The following is a 22,449-nucleotide window of genomic DNA, read 5'->3' as shown; positions in this document are numbered from 1 at the left end:
TAAACATACAAATATGTTCTATTAGGATAAAATTCTGTGGGCAAAGTGGGAATAGAAATAGAAGTTCAAGGTGAAAAGGAATGATATAAAAATTCCAGCTATCAAAGAAGAATTTGTTCATGTATTTTTAAGTGAATAATGGTGGGTTTAAAATTGCTGGGGTTCTTAGATTCCACTGGTGACATTAAAGGGTGATGGAAGAGTTTATTTCAAAGTATCAATATTTACAATACTCCAGAAATTACATCTTTTGCAGTTACTGATGCATTTTATATATTTATTCAAAAAGGTGCAAAGGAGTACATAGTTTTAAAAATCATTTTAAGGTGTAAGCAAGCAAAATATTTTAAGTAGTTTGTGAAGTCAGGGAAGAAGTTTTCCTGATGCTAGAGTCGTGGTCATGTTTGTGGAGGGATCCTAACAATTTAGCGCAGAGACAAGGATTGAAGACAGACGGGAAAAGGCACACAACTAATGGAGCAAAACTCCAGGGAGAAAGAAATGGGAAGGGCTAAGGAAACAAGCAGAGGAGTTCACAGACAGGAGGAGGGAAGAGAGACATTACTTTACCTGAGATTGTAGAGAAAAGGGAGGTAAAGATGGTGACTTTGAGCCAGTGTAGGAAGTAGGGGATGGAGATATGGATGACTTTTTCTTTTCCTTTTAATAGAGAATAGGACACAGACATCTTTGGAGAGAGTGGGAGAGTTCCACAGTTCTGAGGGAATCAAAGGTCTTCATTTAAGGCTGTGGCGGGGGGGTAAATGAGAACATTAGAGCTGCTTTATATTCCATCCACTTCCAAACCAGTTGAGTTGGTGAATCAGAGAGGCATTAAAGGAGTGCCGCGCATCCGCATCCAAAGGAATCCAGCTTAGGTCATCTAGCACCCATTTTCAGCCTGATGAGTTTGTCTGATTTCTTAGTAAGGGAATGAATGGATTTGGCAGAGGAGCATGAAGAGCCTCAAGAGGGCAGGACTGAGGCTGCTTGGTTCATTTATCTCCTGGTTTCTTTTCTCTTTTTCTCACAGCACTTGTCACCTTCTAACATACAAAGTAATTTATTTATTGTGTCTACCACCTTATGTAAGTCTATGTTTTTTTCACTGGATATATCAAAAGCCGTTAGACCACATGACATGTAGTTGGTGCTCAGTAAGTGTCTGCTAGTAAACATTCGATGAATGAATGAATATGTGTGTACATGACATATTCTATTGTCATTGCAGTAAACATTTGTTCACCATAGCAAAACTCTGGGAACAAAAAGCGAATGTTCTTCTGTTAGGGAAAGAATGAATAAGCCACGGTATTATCCTGACCATGGAATATATACAGCATTTTTAACAATGTATTAGCACTGTAGAAATTGATTTGAAGCCACGTGTGGTGGCTCATGCCTGTAATTCCAGCACTTTGGGAGGCTGAGGTGGGCAGATCACTTGAGGCCAGGAGTTCGAGACCAGCCTGGCCAACATAGTGAAACCCCATTGCTACTAAAAATACAAAAAATTCACGCCTGTAATCCCAGCACTTTGGGAGGCTGAGGCGGGCGGATCATGAGGTCAGGAGATCAAGACCAGCCTGGCTAACACGGTGAAAACCTGTCTCTACTAAAAATACAAAAAATTAGCCAGGTATGGTGGCGGGTGCCTGTAATCCCAGCTACTCGGGAGGCTGAGGCAGGAGAATCGCTTGAAGTCGGGAGGCGGAGCTTGCAGTGAACCGAGACCGCACCATTGCACTCCAGCCTGGGCAACAGAGCGAGACTCCGTCTAAAAAAAAAGAAATTGGTTTGAAGGGATTTCTACAAGATATTTGAGTAGAGGAACACAGAAGAGGCCAATAGTGACAAAAAAAAAAAAACATATAAATGTGTATGTGTTGTTTAGAATAACAACATAAGCACAGAGAAAAGTCCTGGTAAATTATAGGAGTTACCTGGGAGGTCATAGCGGTGAAATGGGAAGTAAGGGAAGGGGAAGGCAGATTAGATGGAAAAAAATACTGCACTAAAAACCAAAAATGTGTTATAATCCCATTTATGTAAAATGACACCTATGTATGTAATGATACATTTGAAATTAATCTACAGACCTATAGGCAAGTTTAGAAACAAATTTCAGGGCAGTGCGTAATAGGATGCTATTTAACTAAAAACAAACCCAAATGCCCATGGTGTACATGCATACGTGCTTGGGAATGTGAGTCTGTTTTTTGGACACCTCAGGGTATGGGGCCGAAGGGTGGGAGTGGTCAGGAGGTAGCCTTTTCTTCATCGACCTGATTGTGAGTGAGCAGATGAGAGAGAAACTGTGTTAACTGTACCAGTTGGCTGGTCTGACTGAGAAAGGGAATGAGCATCTCTTTAAAATAAACCCTGGCTGGGCGCAGTGACTCATTCATGCCTGTCATCCCAGCACTTTGGGAGGCTGAGATGGGAGGATCATGTAAGCCCAGGAGTTCAAGGCTGCAGTGAGCTATGATCACACCACAGCACTCGAGCCTGGGTGACAGAGTGAGACCTTTCTCCATTGAAAAAATAAGAGTAAAAATAAACCCTGACAATGCTGAATATTTTTTTTTAATTATGGAGCTCATGGGAAACAAACTTTGCATCTATTTTAACTTGACTACAGTTTGTATTGGTATTCAAAGCTACAAGGTGTCCAGAAAATTCTGTGTCTACTCATTTCCAACTCAATATTACATTTCTTCAGGGTCTCTAAGATAAGACTTACTGAGATGGAAATTGTAGGGCTGCAGAAACCTGGGCAGTTGGCATGAACATTCTGGGTTCTTTTCTCCTCCTCACCCCTGCCCGCCCTCTCTCAGCACACGATGGGATCGTGATTAAGATCGAGGTACAGACCAACGACGAGGGCTCAGAAAGTTTGGAGACACCTGAGCCCCTGATGGGACAGGTGGAAGAGCACGGCTTTCAGGACTCAGAGCTGGGTGACCCCTGTGGGGAACAGCCAGACCTGGACATGCAGGAGCCAGAGAACACGCTGGAGGAGTCCACGGAAGGCTCCAGCGAGTTCAGCGAACTGAAGCAGATGCTGGTGCAGCAGAGGAACTGCACGGGTGAGTGCTGGGCGGGGACGGCCAGGGAAGGGTTGCCAATGAGGCCTCCCGGAGGGCCCCTGCCCCCTGGGAAAGCTGTGGTTCCTTCAGAGAGGTAGCTGGACACTGATGGGGCAACAGGTGGGAAAGAATTACCAAGCACGGCCTCGAGTATAGGCTCCGTGACGCGGGACTTGTAAGACTCCGTCTCCAACCTAGGAAAGAAGTGGTTACAGCTAAAGACTGGTTCAGGCAAAGGGATCTCAGAGCTCACCTATCCCACCCCTCATTTTACAGGCAGAGGTTAAATAGATGGGGCAAGGCCACACAGAGAGTGGCAAAGCTAGAACTCTCCCAACGTGTCCTTGATCATCTCATATCACCCTAGAAGCCTCAACTACCTTGAAGATTTCAGCCCTGGAGAGCATGGTTTTCAAATAACAATAGTACTGGCATTCTGTGGTCGAACCTAGTCTTCATTTTTGTTTAATTATAAAACTTTATCACCATGCTGCTCACTCTTGCTCCTTCTGAGTTCAAGAACAGTAAGGCACTGGGGCTCACGGTGGCCTGATCCCAGGACATCTTTCATGATGGATTTTCTGATGCTGAGCCATCCTGGCAGGCCCAGGAAAAGCCCTACTTGATCATCATGATGTATTTTTTGAATTCACTATTGGACTTAGGTAATAAATATTTTACTCAAGTTAGACAACTGTATTCATAAATGAAATGAACCTTTTCTTGAATTATTCTCATCTAATTTTGGAAACAGTATTATACTGGATGTATCAGATGAACTGGGCAGCTTTTGCTGTTGTTCTGTATTCTGAAAAAAAAAATAGGAATTGATTATGTTCCTTGAAAAACTGGTAGAACCCACATGGACTTTTGTTTTTGTCTGGATGTTTCGTTTATGTGTGAGTCATTCACCATTACATGTTTGTATTGTATTTTCATATTTAGAAATAGATCCACATCCATTTCTGTTTTAAAAAGTATTATATTGATGTAAAGTGTTTAAAAATTATCTGTAGATAATTCCTCTATAATTTGCCTTTTTGCACTTAATAAAATACCTCATGGTATTTTATTAATGACCATCTCATTGGTCAAAAGATATGGATCTAGGCCCAGAGCAGTGACTCACACCTGTAATCCCAGCACTTTGGGAAGCAAAGGCAGGAGGATTGCTTGAGCCCAGGAGTTCATGGCCAGCCCAGGCAAAATAGGAAGACCCCATCTCTACAAAAAATTTAAAAATTAGCCGGGAATGGTGGCGCATGCCTGTAGTCTCAGCTCCTCGGGAGGCTGAGGTGGGAGGATTGGTTGAAGCTGAGAGGCTGAGGCTGTAGTGAGCCATGATTGTATCACTGCACTCCAGCCTGGGTGACAGAGCAAGACACTGTCTCAAAAATATGTACATATATGGATCTGCCACCTTATTTTTAAGTAACTCCATGGTATTTCAGAAGTGTTTTTGACATAACATGCTGTCTTTCATAATACAATAGTGAAAAGACATAAGGTAAATTCTGAGTATATGCTAAATTGGGACCATCATCGTATAAACTCTGTTGCCTTTTGAGCAGTCCCCATTAATTGTAGTAGAACTTTAGAAAACTACTAAACAGTAGTTTGTGGAGGGAGTTTTGAGTCTTGAGTTTTAGGGCCAAATGTTTGGTGTTTATCATTCCATTAAGAAAAAAGCACCTTCGGCCAGGAGCGGTGGCTCATGCCTATAATCCCAGCACTTTGGGAAGCTGCAGCAGGCGGATCACTTGAGGTTAGGAGTTCGAGAGCAGCCTGTCCAATGTGGTGAAACCCCATCTCTACTAAAAGTATAAAAATTAGCTGGGCATGGTAGCAGGCACCTGTAATCCCAGCTACTCGGGAGGCTGAGGCACGAGAATCGCTTGAACCCAGGAGGCAGAGGTCGCAGTGAACCGAGATCGTGCCACTGCACTCCAGCCTGAGCGATAGAGCCAGACTCAGTCTCAAAAAATAAATTAAAAGAAAAAAAATAAGCACCTTTGATGCTCAAGGAGAGTTTAGTGCTTCTCAGGATCTATTTTCCCCTTTGCCTTTCAGACATACTCAGTATTTTCGGGATAAACACCAGGGCAACTAGTTACCACACTCTGCAGCTGCCTGCTCCTTGATCTTTTAGGCATCATGCTCCAGGGATGTTCTGGGTCGCTTCTTGCTGAGAATCCTAACACTACTGAGGCAGCCTTGACTCAGCACACCTGTGTCCTAATTTTACCACTGTAGTTCACTGGCTGTAGAGGAGGCCAAGGAAGTGCTAAGGACAGGGAGTCACTAGCAACCTTACAAGACGTTGGCTGGGTCACAAACATTGCTAGCTTCAGTCCATGTTACTTGAGGAGGTAGACCAGGTGGGTCCCAACCTGCAAACTCTAGAAAGGCCTAGGACTTCATTTTCTATTTGGAAACATCACTTGATATCTCTGGGCTTGGATGACCCATCTGTAAAATGGGGAGAATTCTTGCTTGACTCGTCCTATAATAAGATACTGTGCTCATGAAAAAAAAGGACAGGTATGAGTACTCTGAAAAGGTCTTGTTGGTTTTTAATTATTCTGCAAACACAGAATTTTTGTGTCTTCTGTCACAGATGGGTCCAGAGAAGTGAGTGACTTTCTTATGTCACACAAAGCTGGTGACTAAAAATAGAACTCACCAGTTAGTGCCAAATAAGTACAAGGCACTTGAGAAAACTCAAACAGGAGTCGGGAGCCACTTCTTTTCTCTAAAACTTACATTATCATAAAGGACCAGGCTAGAGAGTTGAGGGGGCATCCCCGGGTGGGGCATGCACTGCCTGCGCCTGATCCAGATTCAAGGGTGGTCGAGTCTGACTGTGCCGGTCCATATTCCACCCATGAGAGGCTGCAAAAGGCTGGGTTCCTGATCCCTGGGGTGGGCACCAGTGAGTACTGTGGGCTCCAAGGAGGGGTGGAGTGCTGTAGGTTTTGATCATCAAGGCAGACATGGAGAGGAGAGGGAAATTTCTGGAGGAAGGTGAGGAAGGGCACCAAGAGGAGAAATCTCCAAGTGGATTAAGAAAGAAGTGGGCCGGTCTGAGCAGAGTTCAGGCAGAGATGTCCTCAGAGGGGCAAAGACTGAGAACCTTAGGAGCGGAGACCCTTTGGTACAGCTGGTAGAAACCCAACCTTTAAGTAGCCTAATGGAAAAAGGGGTGTGTATCGCTCATATAATTAGAGAATCGTGAGTATTCCAGCATCAGGCATGGCTGGATCCAGGTGTTCCCACATCGGCTCTGTGTACTGGTTTCCTTCTTTCCTGCTGGGTCCGGCTGTACCAGCAGTTTCGCCTCATAACCAACAGGAAGCGATTTCCCCTGCCGTCCTCCGTATAAAATCCAAAGAGGACTCTTTTTAGCCCCTTTTAAGTCTGGACTCATTCCTGAAGCAAACAGCAAGGCCAGTCTGGGTTACGCGTCTACCCCGTTGGGGGACGGGAGCGGACCAGGGGACGCAATGAGGGGACTTTTCCCAAAAGAAGGAATTTGGGCCAATAATGCAATGTTTTGGTGAGGATGAAGCAATGCTGTACCTCCATCCAGGTAGGTTAGGGGCGCCAGGCAGCAGTTAACGACTTTCTCTCTCTGTCCCTGGAGCAGAGGGGATCGTGATCAAGACAGAGGAACAAGATGAGGAGGAAGAAGAGGAGGAGGAGGATGAGCTGCCGCAGCACTTGCAATCCCTTGGGCAGCTGTCCGGGAGATATGAGGCCAGTATGTACCAGACTCCGCTGCCCGGGGAGATGTCCCCCGAGGGCGAGGAGAGCCCCCCGCCCCTGCAGCTAGGAAACCCCACAGTGAAAAGGCTGGCGCCCTCCGTGCACGGTGAGCGGCACCTGAGCGAGAACCGCGGGGCCTCGAGCCAGCAGCAGCGGAACCGGCGCGGCGAGCGGCCCTTCACATGCATGGAGTGCGGCAAGAGCTTCCGCCTGAAGATCAACCTCATCATCCACCAGCGCAACCACATCAAGGAGGGGCCCTACGAGTGCGCCGAATGCGAGATCAGCTTCCGGCACAAGCAACAGCTCACGCTGCACCAGCGCATCCACCGCGTGCGCGGAGGCTGCGTCTCACCCGAACGCGGGCCCACGTTCAACCCCAAGCACGCGCTCAAGCCGCGTCCCAAGTCACCCAGCTCTGGTAGCGGCGGCGGTGGCCCTAAGCCCTACAAGTGCCCCGAGTGCGACAGCAGCTTCAGCCACAAGTCCAGCCTGACCAAACACCAGATCACTCACACGGGCGAGCGGCCCTACACGTGCCCCGAGTGCAAGAAGAGCTTCCGCCTGCACATCAGCTTGGTGATCCATCAGCGCGTGCACGCGGGCAAGCATGAGGTCTCCTTCATCTGCAGCCTGTGCGGCAAGAGCTTCAGCCGCCCCTCGCACCTGCTGCGCCACCAGCGGACTCACACAGGCGAGCGGCCCTTCAAGTGCCCCGAGTGCGAGAAGAGCTTCAGCGAGAAGTCCAAGCTCACCAACCACTGCCGCGTGCACTCGCGCGAGCGGCCGCACGCCTGCCCCGAGTGCGGCAAGAGCTTCATCCGCAAGCACCACCTCCTGGAGCACCGGCGCATCCACACAGGCGAGCGGCCCTACCACTGCGCCGAGTGCGGCAAGCGCTTCACGCAGAAGCATCACCTGCTGGAGCACCAGCGTGCGCACACGGGCGAGCGGCCCTACCCCTGCACGCACTGCGCCAAGTGCTTCCGCTACAAGCAGTCGCTCAAGTACCACCTGCGGACCCACACGGGCGAGTGAGCGCGCGCCCCGCCGCCGCCGCCCGGCCAGGTGCGCGGGCCGAGCCCCCCTCGGACGCCGCCAGGCCCGAGCCCAGCGGGCGGGGGCGGGGCGCCCCCCAGCCCCTTTGCCGTGAGCTCCCCCTCTCCTCTCGTCCCTCCTCCCAAGGACATGGGGGCAGTGAGACCAGGTCCCTTGCTGCCGCGTTTCCCCGGGGGCCCCAGGGGGGAGGGCGCGGACCTGGGGAACCCTTTCGGGCTGTTAATTTCCTTGACAATAAAATGGATGAAACCAATCAGCACGGGGGGCGTGATTTGGCCGCCGGCCACTCAGAGGGGCGGTGTAGGGCCCATCTAGTTGGGGATAGAACTTTATAATTACCTTTTGGATACTGTGGTTCTATTTGATAATAATAGAGTAATTTTTAAAAGACGAGCGTTTCCTGTTTGCCGTTTTTGTTTGGTTTGAAGGGGAGGGATTGAGAAGGCCGGAGGGACATACACTAGTGTCAGTTGACAGGTTCTGTTGGGACCCTTTTTTGTGTTCCTTCTCCATTTGGGTGGTGAGGGAGACGCTGATCCCGCCGGTTCTGAAATGGAGAAGGAGAGGCAGGACTGACGTCTAAGGGACCACGGGAACCCCAGACCATCGCGTCTGCCCTGGAGTCCATGAGGTTGCTGGGAGCTCAGGACGGAATAGGTGTCCCAGTTGACTAGCGTGGTCAAGGAGAGTGACGGTCAGGTTTGGAATGAGCTGGAAAGAAGGTCCTGTAGCAAAAGCTGGGCGCTGCCTTCAGTGCCCAGGCGTTCCTGCGTAGCTTGAAATGCAGCTGGCTGAGGAGTAGGGTGGCGGGAGGGAAGCCTAGGGAAGAGGTGCAGAGGCCCCTGGTGCCAGTCTTTGCGGAAGCCAGAAAAGGCACCAGTGAGAACATTTTTTATTTGAATGTTGCACCAAAGCTACTCTGGACTTGCTGAACTCACTGACGAACCCTGGTTTCTCTAGGTATTCATTCATTTCCCATCTCCCTCCAGCTCTCCCTTATAGAAAGAGAAACTGCAGGAATATTACATTGCCCACAGAGCGATTTACTCTGCTGATGGATTTGGCAGTGGCCCAGAGAGAATTCAGGCCATTCGAAGGGATAATTCATGGAGGCTAGCAGAGTGCACAGCTCAACCTCGCACACTGGGGAAGCTGGGCTGAAAGCGGAGGGACTGGCCTGAGAGGAGAACACTGCTGAAGCCAGGCCTGTCAAGCTGTGACAAGATACTTGAAGGGGGTTCAAAAAAGGGGATTTGGAGGAAGAAGGTGATACACTCTTGACTTTCAGGGGACCATAGAGATCATCAACTCCCTCTGCTTTGTATAAAGAGTTTGTAAGCTAAGCACGGAAAGGGGAAGTGATTGATAGCACAAGATCTCACATGTGAAGCTTCTCCATTTAGACTGAATTTCTAAGTCGATGGTAGGACATAGGGATGGTGGCCAGAGGAGGGAGCAGAGGTCTGGGCTGGTGTGAAGGACTGAGAAGCATCAGCTGCGAGGCTGGTGCAGATACGTGGGCAGGTAGTTCCGGTAGTGTGCAGCCAGCTTCACCAGTTGCCAGGCAGAGGGGGCCTGCAGGAGGACAGCTTCCCCCAGGAGATGGAATCTGAGCTGGGCCTGAGGGATGGAGAGGATTTCCATACATGAGAAGAATGAGGAAAGCTTTCTTGGTGGGGTGGTCATAAAAGGAAAAGTGTGGAGAGTAGGCTGCATGTAAGATCAGGAGCAGTGATGGATTAAACCTCAGCTGGATGAAAGGGCCTGTCTAGGAAAAACAGGGCCAAATGTTGGTTTGGAGTAGACTAGGGGTGCAGAAAGGATCTAAGACTTCAAGGCTGCAGACTTTGAATTGGATCTTGTAGGAAAAACCATTGAAGATTGCTGAGTAGGAGAGAGAGATGATACAAATAGCTATCCAGGGACTGAATCTGGTAGAAGGCAAAGAAATCTAACAGTCAGGTGTGGGAGAACCAGCTCAGTTCCACGGACGGGTTGCAGATAACAGAACCCGTGGGTGGAGGTTGAAGGGATGGCAGGGGAAATGGTTCTTTTGAACGTGAGGATATTTGAAGTCTCAAAGAGTTGTTAGTGGAGGAATTCGGGGAGGTATTTGGTAGAGGGCTGTTGCTGCCCTAAATTTTTACTAGCTCTGGAATTGGAGGACCAAAGAGTGCTGGAAATATCCAGCCTGAGTGGAGACGGAGGTACTGTGGGGTAGAATCCATGTGGGAGACTCAGAGAGGAACTTCATTTGTTACATGAAGTTAGCAGGACATTATGGGGTCAAATGAGAATGGTGCTTGAGAGGCTTTCTTTTTCTAGGAAATCTGGGTGGTTTTTGTTTCGTTTTGCTTGTTTTCTGAGACAGGGTCTTGCACTGTCACCTAGGCTGGCATGTGGTGGCAACATCATGGCTCACTCTGACCTCAACCTCTTGGGCTCAAGCAGTCCTCCTGCCTCAGCCTCTCGAGTAGCTGGGGGACTACAGGTGTGCACCACCACACCCAGCTAATTTTTTTTTAACTTTTTTGGAGATGGGGGAGTCTTTCTGTGTTGCCCAGGCTGGTCTCAAACTCCTGGCCTTAAGCCATCTTCCCACCTCAGCCTCCCAAAGTGCTGGGATTACAGGTATGAGCCATTGCTCCCATCTGAAATTTGTTTTTTAAAAGGATTAAACCAAATATAGTCAAAGATTGGTATTTCTTTTTCTTTTAACTGACAATTTATTGCACCAACGAGAACAGCCTGGTTCGTGCATCCTTACATCTCTATTGGGATACCATTTAAAGTCTTTCAGAACACGTCATAGTATGTCAAGATTGGTTCATCTTACACGTAGCTGGGCTGCCATGACTTCCCTGACTTCTACCTCCCCTTCCTTGGCTCTGACTCCCTCCTCATGCCTCTTCCTGAGTGCCCAGCACCCTGTGCCCCAAATCGTCTCTCCCCTTGTTCTGACTTCTTGCCACCATCTTGAATCTCACTTTCCATTTGCCCTAATCTCTGCTATTGGTTCCGAAAGTGTAGATAGCCTTTGGTGTCAAAAAGACGTGGCTTTAAACTTCATAGTTGTATGGCCTTGAACAAGTTAATTAACAGAACATCAATTTCCTCATCTGTCAAATAGGGATAATAAAGTTCCCATTGTTCTGAGGCTTAAATCACAATAGATACATAGCAAAGACACTGGCAGATACTAAGGTCTCAATAAGAGTTTACTAATTTCAAACAGAAGTTCAAGTTGGTAGTGGGCTAGTGTTATATCCTAAAAGAATGAATCTTTGAGAAAGAAATTTCAGTAGGCAAATGTAGATTATTTTGGTGTGAGAAAGTACAAGTTAAACCACAACTATATCATGGTCCTTACCTAGGAGTGGACAGGGTTTCAGTTCACCCCTTGGCCACACTCCAGAGTTTGCAGGAGGTAGTACCCCACCTCGCTGAGTTTTCTGGTCCTCTTTCACAGTGCTTTTCTTGGGTGCCCTTAATTTAATTAGGAAGTCAGACTTGTGAACTCCTAAGTTGCCTGTTGCTGTTGGCCCCATAAAGCTGTGTAGCAGAAGGAATAACTACCATTTATTGAGGGCTTCTTACTTTGGAAGACTTTACATACATCCCTTCATAACTCTGATGTATGTTTCATCACACCCATTTTGTAGGTGGAGAGCTCCAGGCTCAGGGAGGTTAAGTAGGCCCAAAGTCACACAGCAACCAAATAGTAGAGCCAGGATTTGAACTCAGTTCTTTGACTCCAAAGCCCATGTGCTTGGCCAAAAAGTTGTTTTCCTGGGGCTAGTATGGTTGTTGAAAAAAGAAAAGCCAGCACCTCTTTTAAATTATTCCATTTTGCCTCCACATTTTTTGACTGAAGATAAAATTGGGGGAAACAAAATATATTAAACAGAACATGCTCTGTGCATTTGCCAAAATGATGAACACAGTAAGAGGATAAAAAAGAATGTTTGAGGCAGGAAAAAACCCTTAGCGCTGAGCCCTAGCATTTTATAGCTGAGAAATGAAGAGGAGAGGAGTTGGGTCCTCCGAGGTCACAGGTGGGACAGGCAGGGCTGGTGCCGAGGGGATGGATGCTCACTGTCTTACAGCCCCCCCCCGCCCCCCAGTATTTATTAATCACCACTTGTGTGCAAAGAATTGTGCTCGGCTCTATGGAGAAACACAAGAGGATTAGGAATCCCTGGCTGCCTAGACAGCACTTAGCATCTGGTGGAGACTGGCAGCCTGGTAAGCCTCTGGGGATCTGGAAAGCTGGGACCATCAGAGAGGCCTTTAGGCGGCTGTCTCTGATAAAGGACCGCATCCCCAGCTTTTCTTCATTCCTCTTCAGTGGATGTAGCCTGAACCAGCCAGGTGTCTGTGGGAGACCTTTCCTGAAGCACTGTGGTGGCAGCTCCTCAGATTAAGGGATCAGGGACAGAGGCCCTCCAGGCCCTACTGTTGCCAGGGCAACGTTGAGTCAGGCCAGGGCCTCTCCTCCAGCGCTCTGGAAAGCATTACTGCTGCTGAAGCCTCTTGTTGCTTCCCAGTCATACTGGCAACTTCTAGATGACAATTTGTAAAAAAAAAAAAAAATCAACTTTGCATCTACCATTTCTAGTTGGTTTCCTTGAAATGAGGAATTTTAGTTAAAATATAGACTTTAGCCCTTTTATTTCTGTTTTCTACAAAGGACAGCTCCAGGTTAAATGATTTCTCTAAAAAAAAGAAAGAAAAGGAAGGTGAAAGGAAGGAAAAAAGGGGAAAAGACCAGGATAGAAAGAAAGAAAAGAAAACATTAAACATAGTACTGTTGATCGCAACCTTACGTGAAAAGTTCTGTTCAGAAGTCAGAACTGGCCGTAAGTTGATTAAGGATAATAACTAAAATCACTACAATTCATTGAGTTTTATCATGTTGCAGTCACTGTGCCAAATCATAAACGCTTTCCTTTCATTTTATCTTGCAACAACCTGTGAAATTGGTATTTGTGTCCCCTTGAACAGATGAAGTTCAGAGAGGTTCAGCCATCAGCAGCCAAGGTCACACGGCCAGAATTTAAGCCTAAGTGGGTGGGAACCCCAGTTGTGTGCTATTAACCACTGTTACATACTGCCTCCCAATTTCAACATGGATCCTTAATAAAAAGGGCAAAACATGACTATTTCTCTTTGATTTGCAGCTCTCACTGTCTATGGGCACAGCATGTGAGTCTGGACCTGCCTGAAAGCACAGTTCCCTGGCTGCCTGGCCAGCCAAGCCCAGGCGACATTGGGAGACGCGCTGAGGTTCACCTCACCAGGGTAGAATAGGTGTTCCTAGGCACACTGGTGGTTACAACACCAATCCAGCCCCCGTTTTAGACTGAGTCCTCTATACCTTAGGGACTTTGGGGAGAGCACTGTTATGGCAAGAGGCCACCTTTCTCTGTTTATTTCTGACGTTGGGACCTAAGAAGCCATTTGTTTATCAGTCAGAGGAGTAGTTGCATGAAGGAGATTATTATAAGGAAGACATACCTGCTCCCTAATAACACAAAATACACCCTTGACTCTAATCCTGCCGGCTCAGTGCTACCTCTGAGTTCTTACCATTCCCTCCCCGCCACTACCGCATGAATGAAACTCACTGCTTCTCTTTGTAAAATAATATCTCAAAATAACTCAAGTATTATAAGACAGGAGCATCACTGCTGTCTATTAATTCAGGTAATGGAAAGTTGAATTTTAATGACAAAATGTATCAATGAAAATTTCTATCCCTGCTGGTAATTTTATTTAAAGAATGATTATCAGGACAACAGACTATTTCTTCTTAAAATCAGTATAGTCTAATAAGTATAAAATCTTTTTAAAAATTAAATGCAATCAGCTCTTCATTTACATGATACACAAATAATCACATTATGCCCTCAAAGGATTGAAATAGCTTGGATTTAAGCTAAACTCAATTAAGAAAAGTAAACAAGTATGAAAGGTGAAATTTGCCATTTTTCCACAGAAGGTACCAGCCAAGAACTACATGGTCCCATGATCAAATTTGCTGCAGGTAAATTATGCAAATTCTAAAATTTAAGATTAAAAAAATGTATTTATTTATTTTTGAGACAGGGTCTTGCTCTGTCTCAGGCTGGAGTACGATGGTGACATCATGGCTCACTACAGCCTGGACCTCCCACATTCAGGTGATCCTCCCGCCTCAGCCTCCTGAGTAGCTGGGACCACAGGCATGAGCCACCAAGCCTAATTTTCTTATTTTTAGTAGAGACAGGGTCTCGTCTCACTACGTTGTCTAGGCTGGTCCCAAACTCCTGGACTCAAGCAATCCTCCATAAGCCTCCCAAAGTGCTGGGATTATAGGTGTGAACCACCACGTCTGGCCTATACAAAAAAATTTCTGCTAGGTGTGGTGGTTCACACCTGTAATCCCAGCACTTTGGGAGGTCTAAGGAGGAGGATCGCTTGAGCCCAGGAGTTTGAGACCAGCCTGAGCAACATAGTGAGAATCTGTCTCTTAAAAAAAATTCTGTATATATTTTTCTATTTGGATGATAGTCATCACTATAAAGCACATTAATTTGGTAAAAAGTAAAGACACTAAGTTGGTTCCCATAGTTACCCCCTGAACAATTTAATAATAATGACTGTCCAACTAAAATGTGTATTATTTCTTTCCCACTTTAACCCAGTGGTTCCTTACTGTGTCTTGAATTAATCAATGCCTTACCAAGCCAATTTATCCAGTGATGCATTCTGAAATAAGTTTGGGAGAAAAAAAAAACCTCAAATGTTTCAGAGTGCTGCTAAAAAAGCAAGTCAATATTCAGACCAATTTAAGCCAATCTCTGGTGTGTTTAATTCATACAGTAGACAAATTGAGAGAAATAGACACATTTTCCTTGCCCAAATTGTTGCCAGCTCTTCAGAGTCTTGAAACAAACGTTAATTGCATACAAACATGCTTGGGTGTTCATTTTACCAAAAAGATGAACTCTTATTAGTATGTAATAATCACATAACAGAATTCCAGAATTTTATTTAAAATTCTTTGCCCCCAAATGAAAATAGCGTTTTTTTCTGGTTGTAGAAGGAATTTCTATGTTCTAAACAATAAAAACTTACAATTGAATGAGTCCCTTATTTCTCCAAGAGAAGGTATCAAATCTTTTCCATAACTATGGAAGAAATCAATTTTAACCACCCAGTATGAGGACTTCTAACCATCTCCACCTGTGAAATTACTTGGAAGAGTTCCTCCCTTCTCTGTAGAACTAAATCTGTAATATATTTTAGAATCTCTTTCAGATTCAGGACATGAAATCTTTATCAAATTTATAATGGTCAGCCAAATTTTTTGCACTTCATCTGTCAGTGTTTTCAAGCTTTCGTTTGTAGCCTCCGGAATCCCTTGTTTAAATAAAACAATTTTCAGAAGCTAAACATGTAAAATAACTCGTGCCTTAAGAGGCTGGAGAGGGAGCCAAGCCTACCTGCTCTGGCGCTCCCGTCTTCCCAAACTCCCCCTGCACTGAGGGGTCTCCAAGGAGGAAACTCACTTCAAAAACCTCTGCCCTGGGCAAGTCACCAGGGCTCCTTTTCTCTTGCTTCAACTTTTCCTAGCCTCAATCCAAACTCTGTATGTTTAATTTATCCAGTGACACACTCCATGCTTACTTAATTCTTTGATAGAACAGTTTCTTAGGTTTATTTTTTTCCTTGTGGGATATGCATGCTTTCCTATTCTCTATGCGTTACTTGGCAGATGTTCATATCAGAAAATGGTAAGTCTCTATAACCTTGCCAGTGAAATCCAGAGAGCTAACATCCACTGAGAATCCCTGGAAGGCCGGGGAAAATAGCAGCACAGATGTCTTAAGCCCTGTGAGAAAGCTACAAAGACGTCTCCCCCACCCCAACCCCCATGTTATTTTTACAGCAAACGCTTCCACGGTGAAGGCAACGGGAGATTCAGGTGCAAGGTGCAGCCTAGCAAGACCCCTGGCCACACACGCATCACTGCGGGAGGTTGGAGGGTCCCCTCTACCGGGCTTTCCAGGGCTTGGCGCGTGCTCGGAGCGTGCACTCAGCGGCCATTGTGTGTTTGATCTTTCCCAAGGGCAGGGCCGGCTTTTGTTCATTTCGCGCTTGCTCCAGAGTCTGGCGCAAGGTCCTCAGAGGTCCTCAGTGCACGCGAAATGAACGGATGAACAAGCCACAGGTGACAATGTGCGGGAAGAAACACGGGTACAATCCCAAATCTCTGCCCAGCTGGGATGGAGATGATTTTCTTCATTAAAACTGATCCAACACCTTTAAACGCTATCACTTAAAAATGGATTTTATCATTCCTTCTGATATTTCAGCCCCAATATTAGGTAGAGTACCCGGATCACTGCCAAATCCTCTTACCACCGTTGCAGGTGGCTGGTGTGCGGCAGAAATCCTGCTCCACGGCCCTGCCCTTTGCAGCAAGGTCACCCAGCTGCCTGATAAGGAGTCCACGGACGGGCAGCAAGCGGGACTGCGGGGAAAGCGCCGGGCACGCCGCGTGGCACCCGAGGCCCGCCCACCCTTCCTGGCTGGGTATGAACACCAGCCGCGCCCGCGGGCGGCGACCCCGGGCTTCCTCTCGTTCAGGTCGCCTGGCGCGGCCGTGCCTTCCTGCTTCCCTACTACGGCAGCGGCACACCGGGGCCTTGGGGACCCGGGAAGGGGCCCTCCCCCAAGCCAGGCCTCTGGCCCATCCAGGTCCCCTCGAGTCCCCCCAGCTCACCCAGAGCTCAGCGGGTCCCGTCCTCGGTCTCCCCGCCGGCCTCGCGGCTCCATTGCTGCCGCCCGAGAGGCCCTACGCGAGCTCCTAAAACCCTGCGCCCCCCATTTGGCGCCTGTGGGATGGGGCACAACCGTGTCGGTCTCACTGGTGCTGTGAGTGCAGCTGCGAGCCAATGGAGCAAGGACTTAACACAAACGATTATATTTTTATTTTAAAGATGTATTTATGCGTCTCTATCCATATTTTAACTATGCACATTTTCTCGATTAAATTAATTTTGATGACTTGACTTTTAGACGTTCCTCTGCCTGGGCGTTTTTTCTCCCGTCTGATGTGAACGGGAGCGCGCTGCTAGGTGCCCGGCAGGGCGCGCCGGCGGTCCGCGGGCTGCCTCCCGGACCAGCGCCACGTCGGGCCGCGCGGGGCCGCGCGGGGCCGCGCGCTGCCCCCTGCCGGCCAGAGCCGGGGAGGCCCCGGAGGCCGCGGCGCCCTCACCTGGCCGCTGGCGGCCGCTCTAGGAATGCGCGCGGCCTTCTCGGTGGTGGCGGCCGCCTCGCGCCAGGGACCCGCTAGTCCCGACATCCGAGCCCCAGCCCCGCCTGCCAGCCAGCTGGCCCTTAGTCGCAGTGCGGGAGCCGCCCGGCCGCAGCCCCGAACCAGCCCTGGTTAGCAGGAGCCGCTCTCAGGTTGCTTTTCTTGCACACACTGGCCTGCCGGCCCAAGGCCCCAGCAAATCCCCGTGCAAACACAGTTGGTGCAAACACAGTTGGTGCAAACAAAGGTGCGGCCGCAGGAATCTGAGAGCACAGGAAATATGAGACCTACCCCACCTCGAAGGCTCAACCCACGGCACAAAACAGCACAGAAGACCCGGAGGGCCTTGGGTCCCAGAAGGAGAGGGGACTCCGTGAATTGACCCCGAGCTTTAGGGTTGCTCAAGCTCCTTCTCGGGCAGCCTGCATTCTACCCACTTTTCTCATTGTGCAGATGAGGAAACCAAGGCTGAGGCCCAGCTCCTGGCCGCTCGCTGTGTTTGTCCCATGCGGAGGTGCACCTGGACCTGGAGGCGCTCTCTCATGATAGGCTGCACTTTTTTTTTTTTTTTTTTTTTTTTTTTTTGAGACAGCGTCTCGCTCTGTCACCCAAGCTGGAGTGCAGTGGCAGGATCTCGGCTCACTGCAAACTCCGCCTCCCGGGTTCACGCCGTTCTCCTGCCTCAGGCTCTCGAGTAGCTGGGACTACAGGCGCCCGCCACCACGCCTGGCTAATTTTTTATATTTTTAGTAGAGACGGGGTTTCACCGTGTTAGCCAGGCTGGTCTCGATCTCCTGACCTCGTGATCCGCCCGCCTCGGCCTCCCAAAGTGCTGGGATTACAGGCGTGAGCCACAGCGCCCGGCCTGCACTTTTTTTCCTTGACATATTTTCAAATGTCTGCCTAGTTTTTTCCGAAGACTAAATTCTTTAGCCCAGGCTGCGGTGGTCCCCTAATAAAACAAATGCCATGCAAAGACTAACCTCCTGGAGTGGAACTGCCTGGTCCAGGGTACGAGCGTTTTCTAAGGCGTTTGAGGCATAGGGCCAGACGATCCTCCCGCAGGTAGGCCGTCTCCCCTAGTTCTGTGTGGGGAGCAGGCAAGGAAGCCCCGCTCCGTGGGCCGGTGGGAAGGCTGGCAAGCATCCGGTGTATTTGAGTGACGTGTGCCTCCGTGTGAGTGATGTGCAGGCGGCAGGGCCTCTGTCCTATTGTGGGGCCTCACTCTTAACGGATTTGAATGCTGTGGGAGCACTGGGCAGCCAGGGGATCTTTTGAAAAGGCAAATTTGATCATAGTCCTCTCTTGCTTGGGCGGTTCCCCATTGCTCTTAGGGTAAGGTCCAAAATCTTTCAGGGCCCACTAGGCCCTGCCTGCCTTCTCGGCCCTGTCCGGGGTTGCTGTAACAAAGTGCCACAAACTGGTTGGCTTTAAACAACAGAAATGGATTCTTGCAGTTCTGAAGGCCAGAGGTCCAAGATCAATGTGTGGTCCGGCTTGGTTCTTACTGGAGGCTCTGAGGGACACTGTCCCATGCCTCTCTCCTGGCTTCAGCATTGGATGCAGTGCGCCAGCGTGCACTTGGCCTGCTCCCCTTGTCTCCTCTCTTCTGATGAGGATAACAGTCATATTGCACTGAGGGCCCACCCTGCGCCAGGATGACCTGGTCTTAATTAACTATTACATTGGCAATGACCCTATTTCCAAAGAAGGTCACCTCCTGAGGTTCTTGGAAGGACATGAACTTTGGGAAGACCCTACTCAGTCCACACAGGCTGCCTCCCAGACTCCAGCACCCTGACCTTCTCTCTGCTCTTGGCACCCCACTGCCTCAGGCTTCACCCATGCCGCCCAACTTCCTGGGCTGCTCATCTTCCAACTAACGTTCCTTCCTCCTGCATGGTGTTGTGGAAATGTCACTCCCTCAGAAAAGGCCTCTGGAACACCCCAGCTTAGGGTAACTGTGGTGCCCACTCTCCCCCTTCCCCTTTCTAGGTGCACAGAACTTAAGACAGTTATCACTGAAGTGACACCGAGTGACAGCGGATGTTCACGTGTGCCTCCTCCACCTAAATCTGCTCCTCAGGGGCAGAAACCAGGTCGGCTGGATGAACAATAACCTTAATTGCATGGCAGAGGAGGCTTACAGACTGACCTGGGAAGCCTGTCTCCACAGGACAGGCCCGAGGTGATGAAGACCTGTGCCAAGCCCAGCACAGAGTCTCTGAGGAAGGGCTCAGAGATGTGGCCCCTGCACATGGGAGAGAGATCCAAATCCAGGCTCCACTCTCCCTAGGATGACACAGTAAATAAATGCCACCTCCTGACCCGGCTCACAGGGCCCTCTATGGCCTGACCCCACCTCACCTCCACCTCAAATCACTGTCCTGCTCTGCCCCCTCTGCTGCCCCACACTGGCCTCATTCTTGCTTCATCCTGCCAAGCCACTTCCAAGTGGGTCACTCTACCCAAGGCCTGGGATCCACTGCATCCAGAATTTGTTATTTTTATCTACTTATTTTTTGAGACAGGGTCTCATTCTGTCACCTAGACTGGAGTGCAGTGGCACTGCAGCCTCGACTCTCCAGGCTCAACTGATCCTCTGGCCTCAGCTTCCCAAGTAGCTGAGACTACAGGTGCATGCCACCACGCCTGGCTAATTTTTTTAAAAATCTTTTGTACAAATGAGTTTTCATTATGTGGCCCAGGAATGGTCTTGAACTCCTGTGCTCAAGCAATCTGCCCACCTCAGCCTCCCACAGTGCTGGGATTGCAGGTGTGAGCCCGGACATGCATCCAGATTTTTCCTCACTGGCTTCTTATCATTCGGATTTCAGCTCCAATCATCGTTTCCTGACCATCCCTGTTGTCTTCCATCAGAATACCATGCTTTATTTTCCTGTAGTGTTTTCAATATCTGTGATGTTTTCATTCATGCATTAGTTTGCTTGTCTGTCACACTGCACGTCTGGGAATATAGCTCCATGGGGCCAGGGCTGTGTTTCTTGGCCTCGTTCACTGCTGAGTCCTCAGTGCCTAGACTAGACCCTGGAACGTAGTGTATTTGTTAAATGACTGAATGAGTCACTTAGTCCCCCTGAATCTGTTTCTTCAGCTATAAAATGGGGGCAGTCTTAACTATTTCCTAGGATATAACAATTGTACCTGCCTCAGACAGCTATGAGGATTCTGTAGGATAGTGTATATGAGCCTCCAACATAAACACTCAGCACACATGAGCCATTATTTCTATCTCAGATTCACCCGTCCTCACATGGAGAGGGCAGGACTGGGAATGAGGTGGTAACTCTTTCAGATCCCAGTGATCAGCTCTCTGTTCTACCAGTTATCCAACCTTTACTAGAAAAGATGGAAAAAATATAGTATTGTGGAAACAGCCCTGGACTTGGACAGAGAGGTCTTGAAATTGAGTTCCTTGGAAATTTTCTGAGGCTGTGTCCTCATGTGCAAAATGGAATTAATTATTCCTATAGAAGCATAAATGAGGCCAGGCATGGTGGCTCACACCTGTAATCCTGGCACTTTGGGAGACTGAGGCAGGAGGACTGCTTGAACCCAGGAGTTCAAGACCAGCATGGTCAACAGAGCGAGACCCTGTCTCCAACAACAACAACAACAAATCCAGATGATGTGGTGGTGCAGCAGGCCTGTAGTCCCAGCTACTTGAGAGGCTGAGATGGGAGGGTCGCTTGAGCCTAGGAGTTTGAGGTTACAGTGAGCCATGATCACGCCACTGCATTCCTGAGCAACGGGGCAAGACCTTGGTTCTTTAAAAAAAAAAAAAAAAAAAAAAAAAAAAGCACTTGAATGAGTACGTTATGTGTAAATTATAATGCACTTATTTCCCAAATTAGCATTCCTTGGAGTCTTTTTTGTCTTATTTAGGCAATTACGTACTAATTATGTTAAAAGGAAATGATATTGCTTGTAATTACTAGAAGAGATATGCTTAAATTTGTAATATTTATGGGTTTTTCTGATTTTCAAAGTGATACATTTTATTGCAGAAAACGTGAAGAATATAGAGGAATATAAAGAAAAACGTTCTGAAATCACCCATAACCCCCATATTCATGCTTTAGTCTTCACATGTGTGCCCTGGAGCAAACAGTGCACGTGAAGGGCATCCTCACCGAACTGAGATGCCCTTAGGTGGGTGATCCAGGAAGCTGACAGGTAGGTGGCTTCCTAGAAGCCACGGAGAGGACCTGCGCCAGTTCCACGCACTGATGCTTGTTTGACTGAGTCCTGGGAGTGGCTGGATGGGAGGGAGGGCACAAGAAGGGGCTATGGCCCTAAATAGGGCATTTAACTATAGATTAAGAGCTTCCAATTTGAATTGAGGTGCTTCTGGGGGCCCTTAAACTTAAAAAATAATTTCTTAGTGGTTTAGGAAAATAAAACAATTACTGAAAATACCAAAAAGTATAAAGAAGAAATAGTCACTAACAATCTCACCATGGAGCTAGGAGATATTAGGATCTCAAAATATTTCTTTTTACCTTTTTGTTTGGTTGATTCTACTTATTTTTACCTTTGAGATAATACCCACTCTCATTTAACATCGTGATTCCCAACCATGGCTGCACACTGGAATCTCCTGACAGCACAAACTATCAGTGTCTGGGTATCACTCTAGATATTCTGATTCAACTGATCTGCCCCCTCCTACCTGCATTAGTACTTTTAAAACCTCCCTAGGTGATTCTAAGGTAGTCAGAATCGAGAACCACTGACTTAAGATGTAATTCACATTTTCTTGTGAATTATATCAAACATTTTAAATAGCTAGTTTTCTATCATGTAGATATGCCATAGTTTCTTAACCACCTCTCTAATATTAGGCATTTCTGTTTCTATTTGTTTAATTATTATTATTATTATTATTTTGAGACGGGGTCTTCCTCTGTGGCCCAGGCTAGAGTGCAATGGTGCAATCTTGGCTCACTGCAACCTCTGCCTCCTGGGTTCAAGCTATTCTCCCACCTCAGCCTCCTGAGTAGCTGGGATCACAGGCACGCACCACCACAGGCCGGCTAATGTTTGTATTTTTAGTAGAGACGGGGGGTTCACCATATTGGTCAGGCTGGTGTCCAACTCCCGACCTCAGGTGATCTAGCTGCCTCGGCCTGCCAAAGTGCTGGGATTACAGGCATGAGCCACTGCGCCCTGCCATCTATTTGCTTAAATATTTTAAATAACACTTAAGAG

At 47.9% G+C, this 22,449-nt stretch overlaps 1 protein-coding gene across 3 annotated transcripts in view; it reads left to right on the top strand.

Annotated features, from left to right (window-relative positions):
* The window catches only part of ZNF777 (zinc finger protein 777), a 29,291-nt gene extending 21,263 nt beyond the window's left edge, over window positions 1-8,028 (top strand). For all 3 annotated transcript variants that reach the window (XM_004046442.5, XM_031013430.3, XM_055392328.2), the window contains exons 5-6: window positions 2,838-3,089; window positions 6,736-8,028. In XM_004046442.5, coding sequence (XP_004046490.1) covers window positions 2,838-3,089; window positions 6,736-7,892 — 1,409 coding nt within the window. In that variant the 3' untranslated portion in view covers window positions 7,893-8,028. The remainder of the gene's footprint in view (window positions 1-2,837; window positions 3,090-6,735) is intronic.
* The last annotated feature ends 14,421 nt before the right edge of the window (window positions 8,029-22,449 follow it).

Source organism: Gorilla gorilla, chromosome 6, assembly GCF_029281585.2.
Source record: "Gorilla gorilla gorilla isolate KB3781 chromosome 6, NHGRI_mGorGor1-v2.1_pri, whole genome shotgun sequence".
Lineage (NCBI taxonomy): Eukaryota > Metazoa > Chordata > Mammalia > Primates > Hominidae > Gorilla > Gorilla gorilla.
The sequence above is the reverse complement of the archived record's forward strand: the minus strand, read 5'-3'. Positions and strand labels throughout refer to the sequence as shown.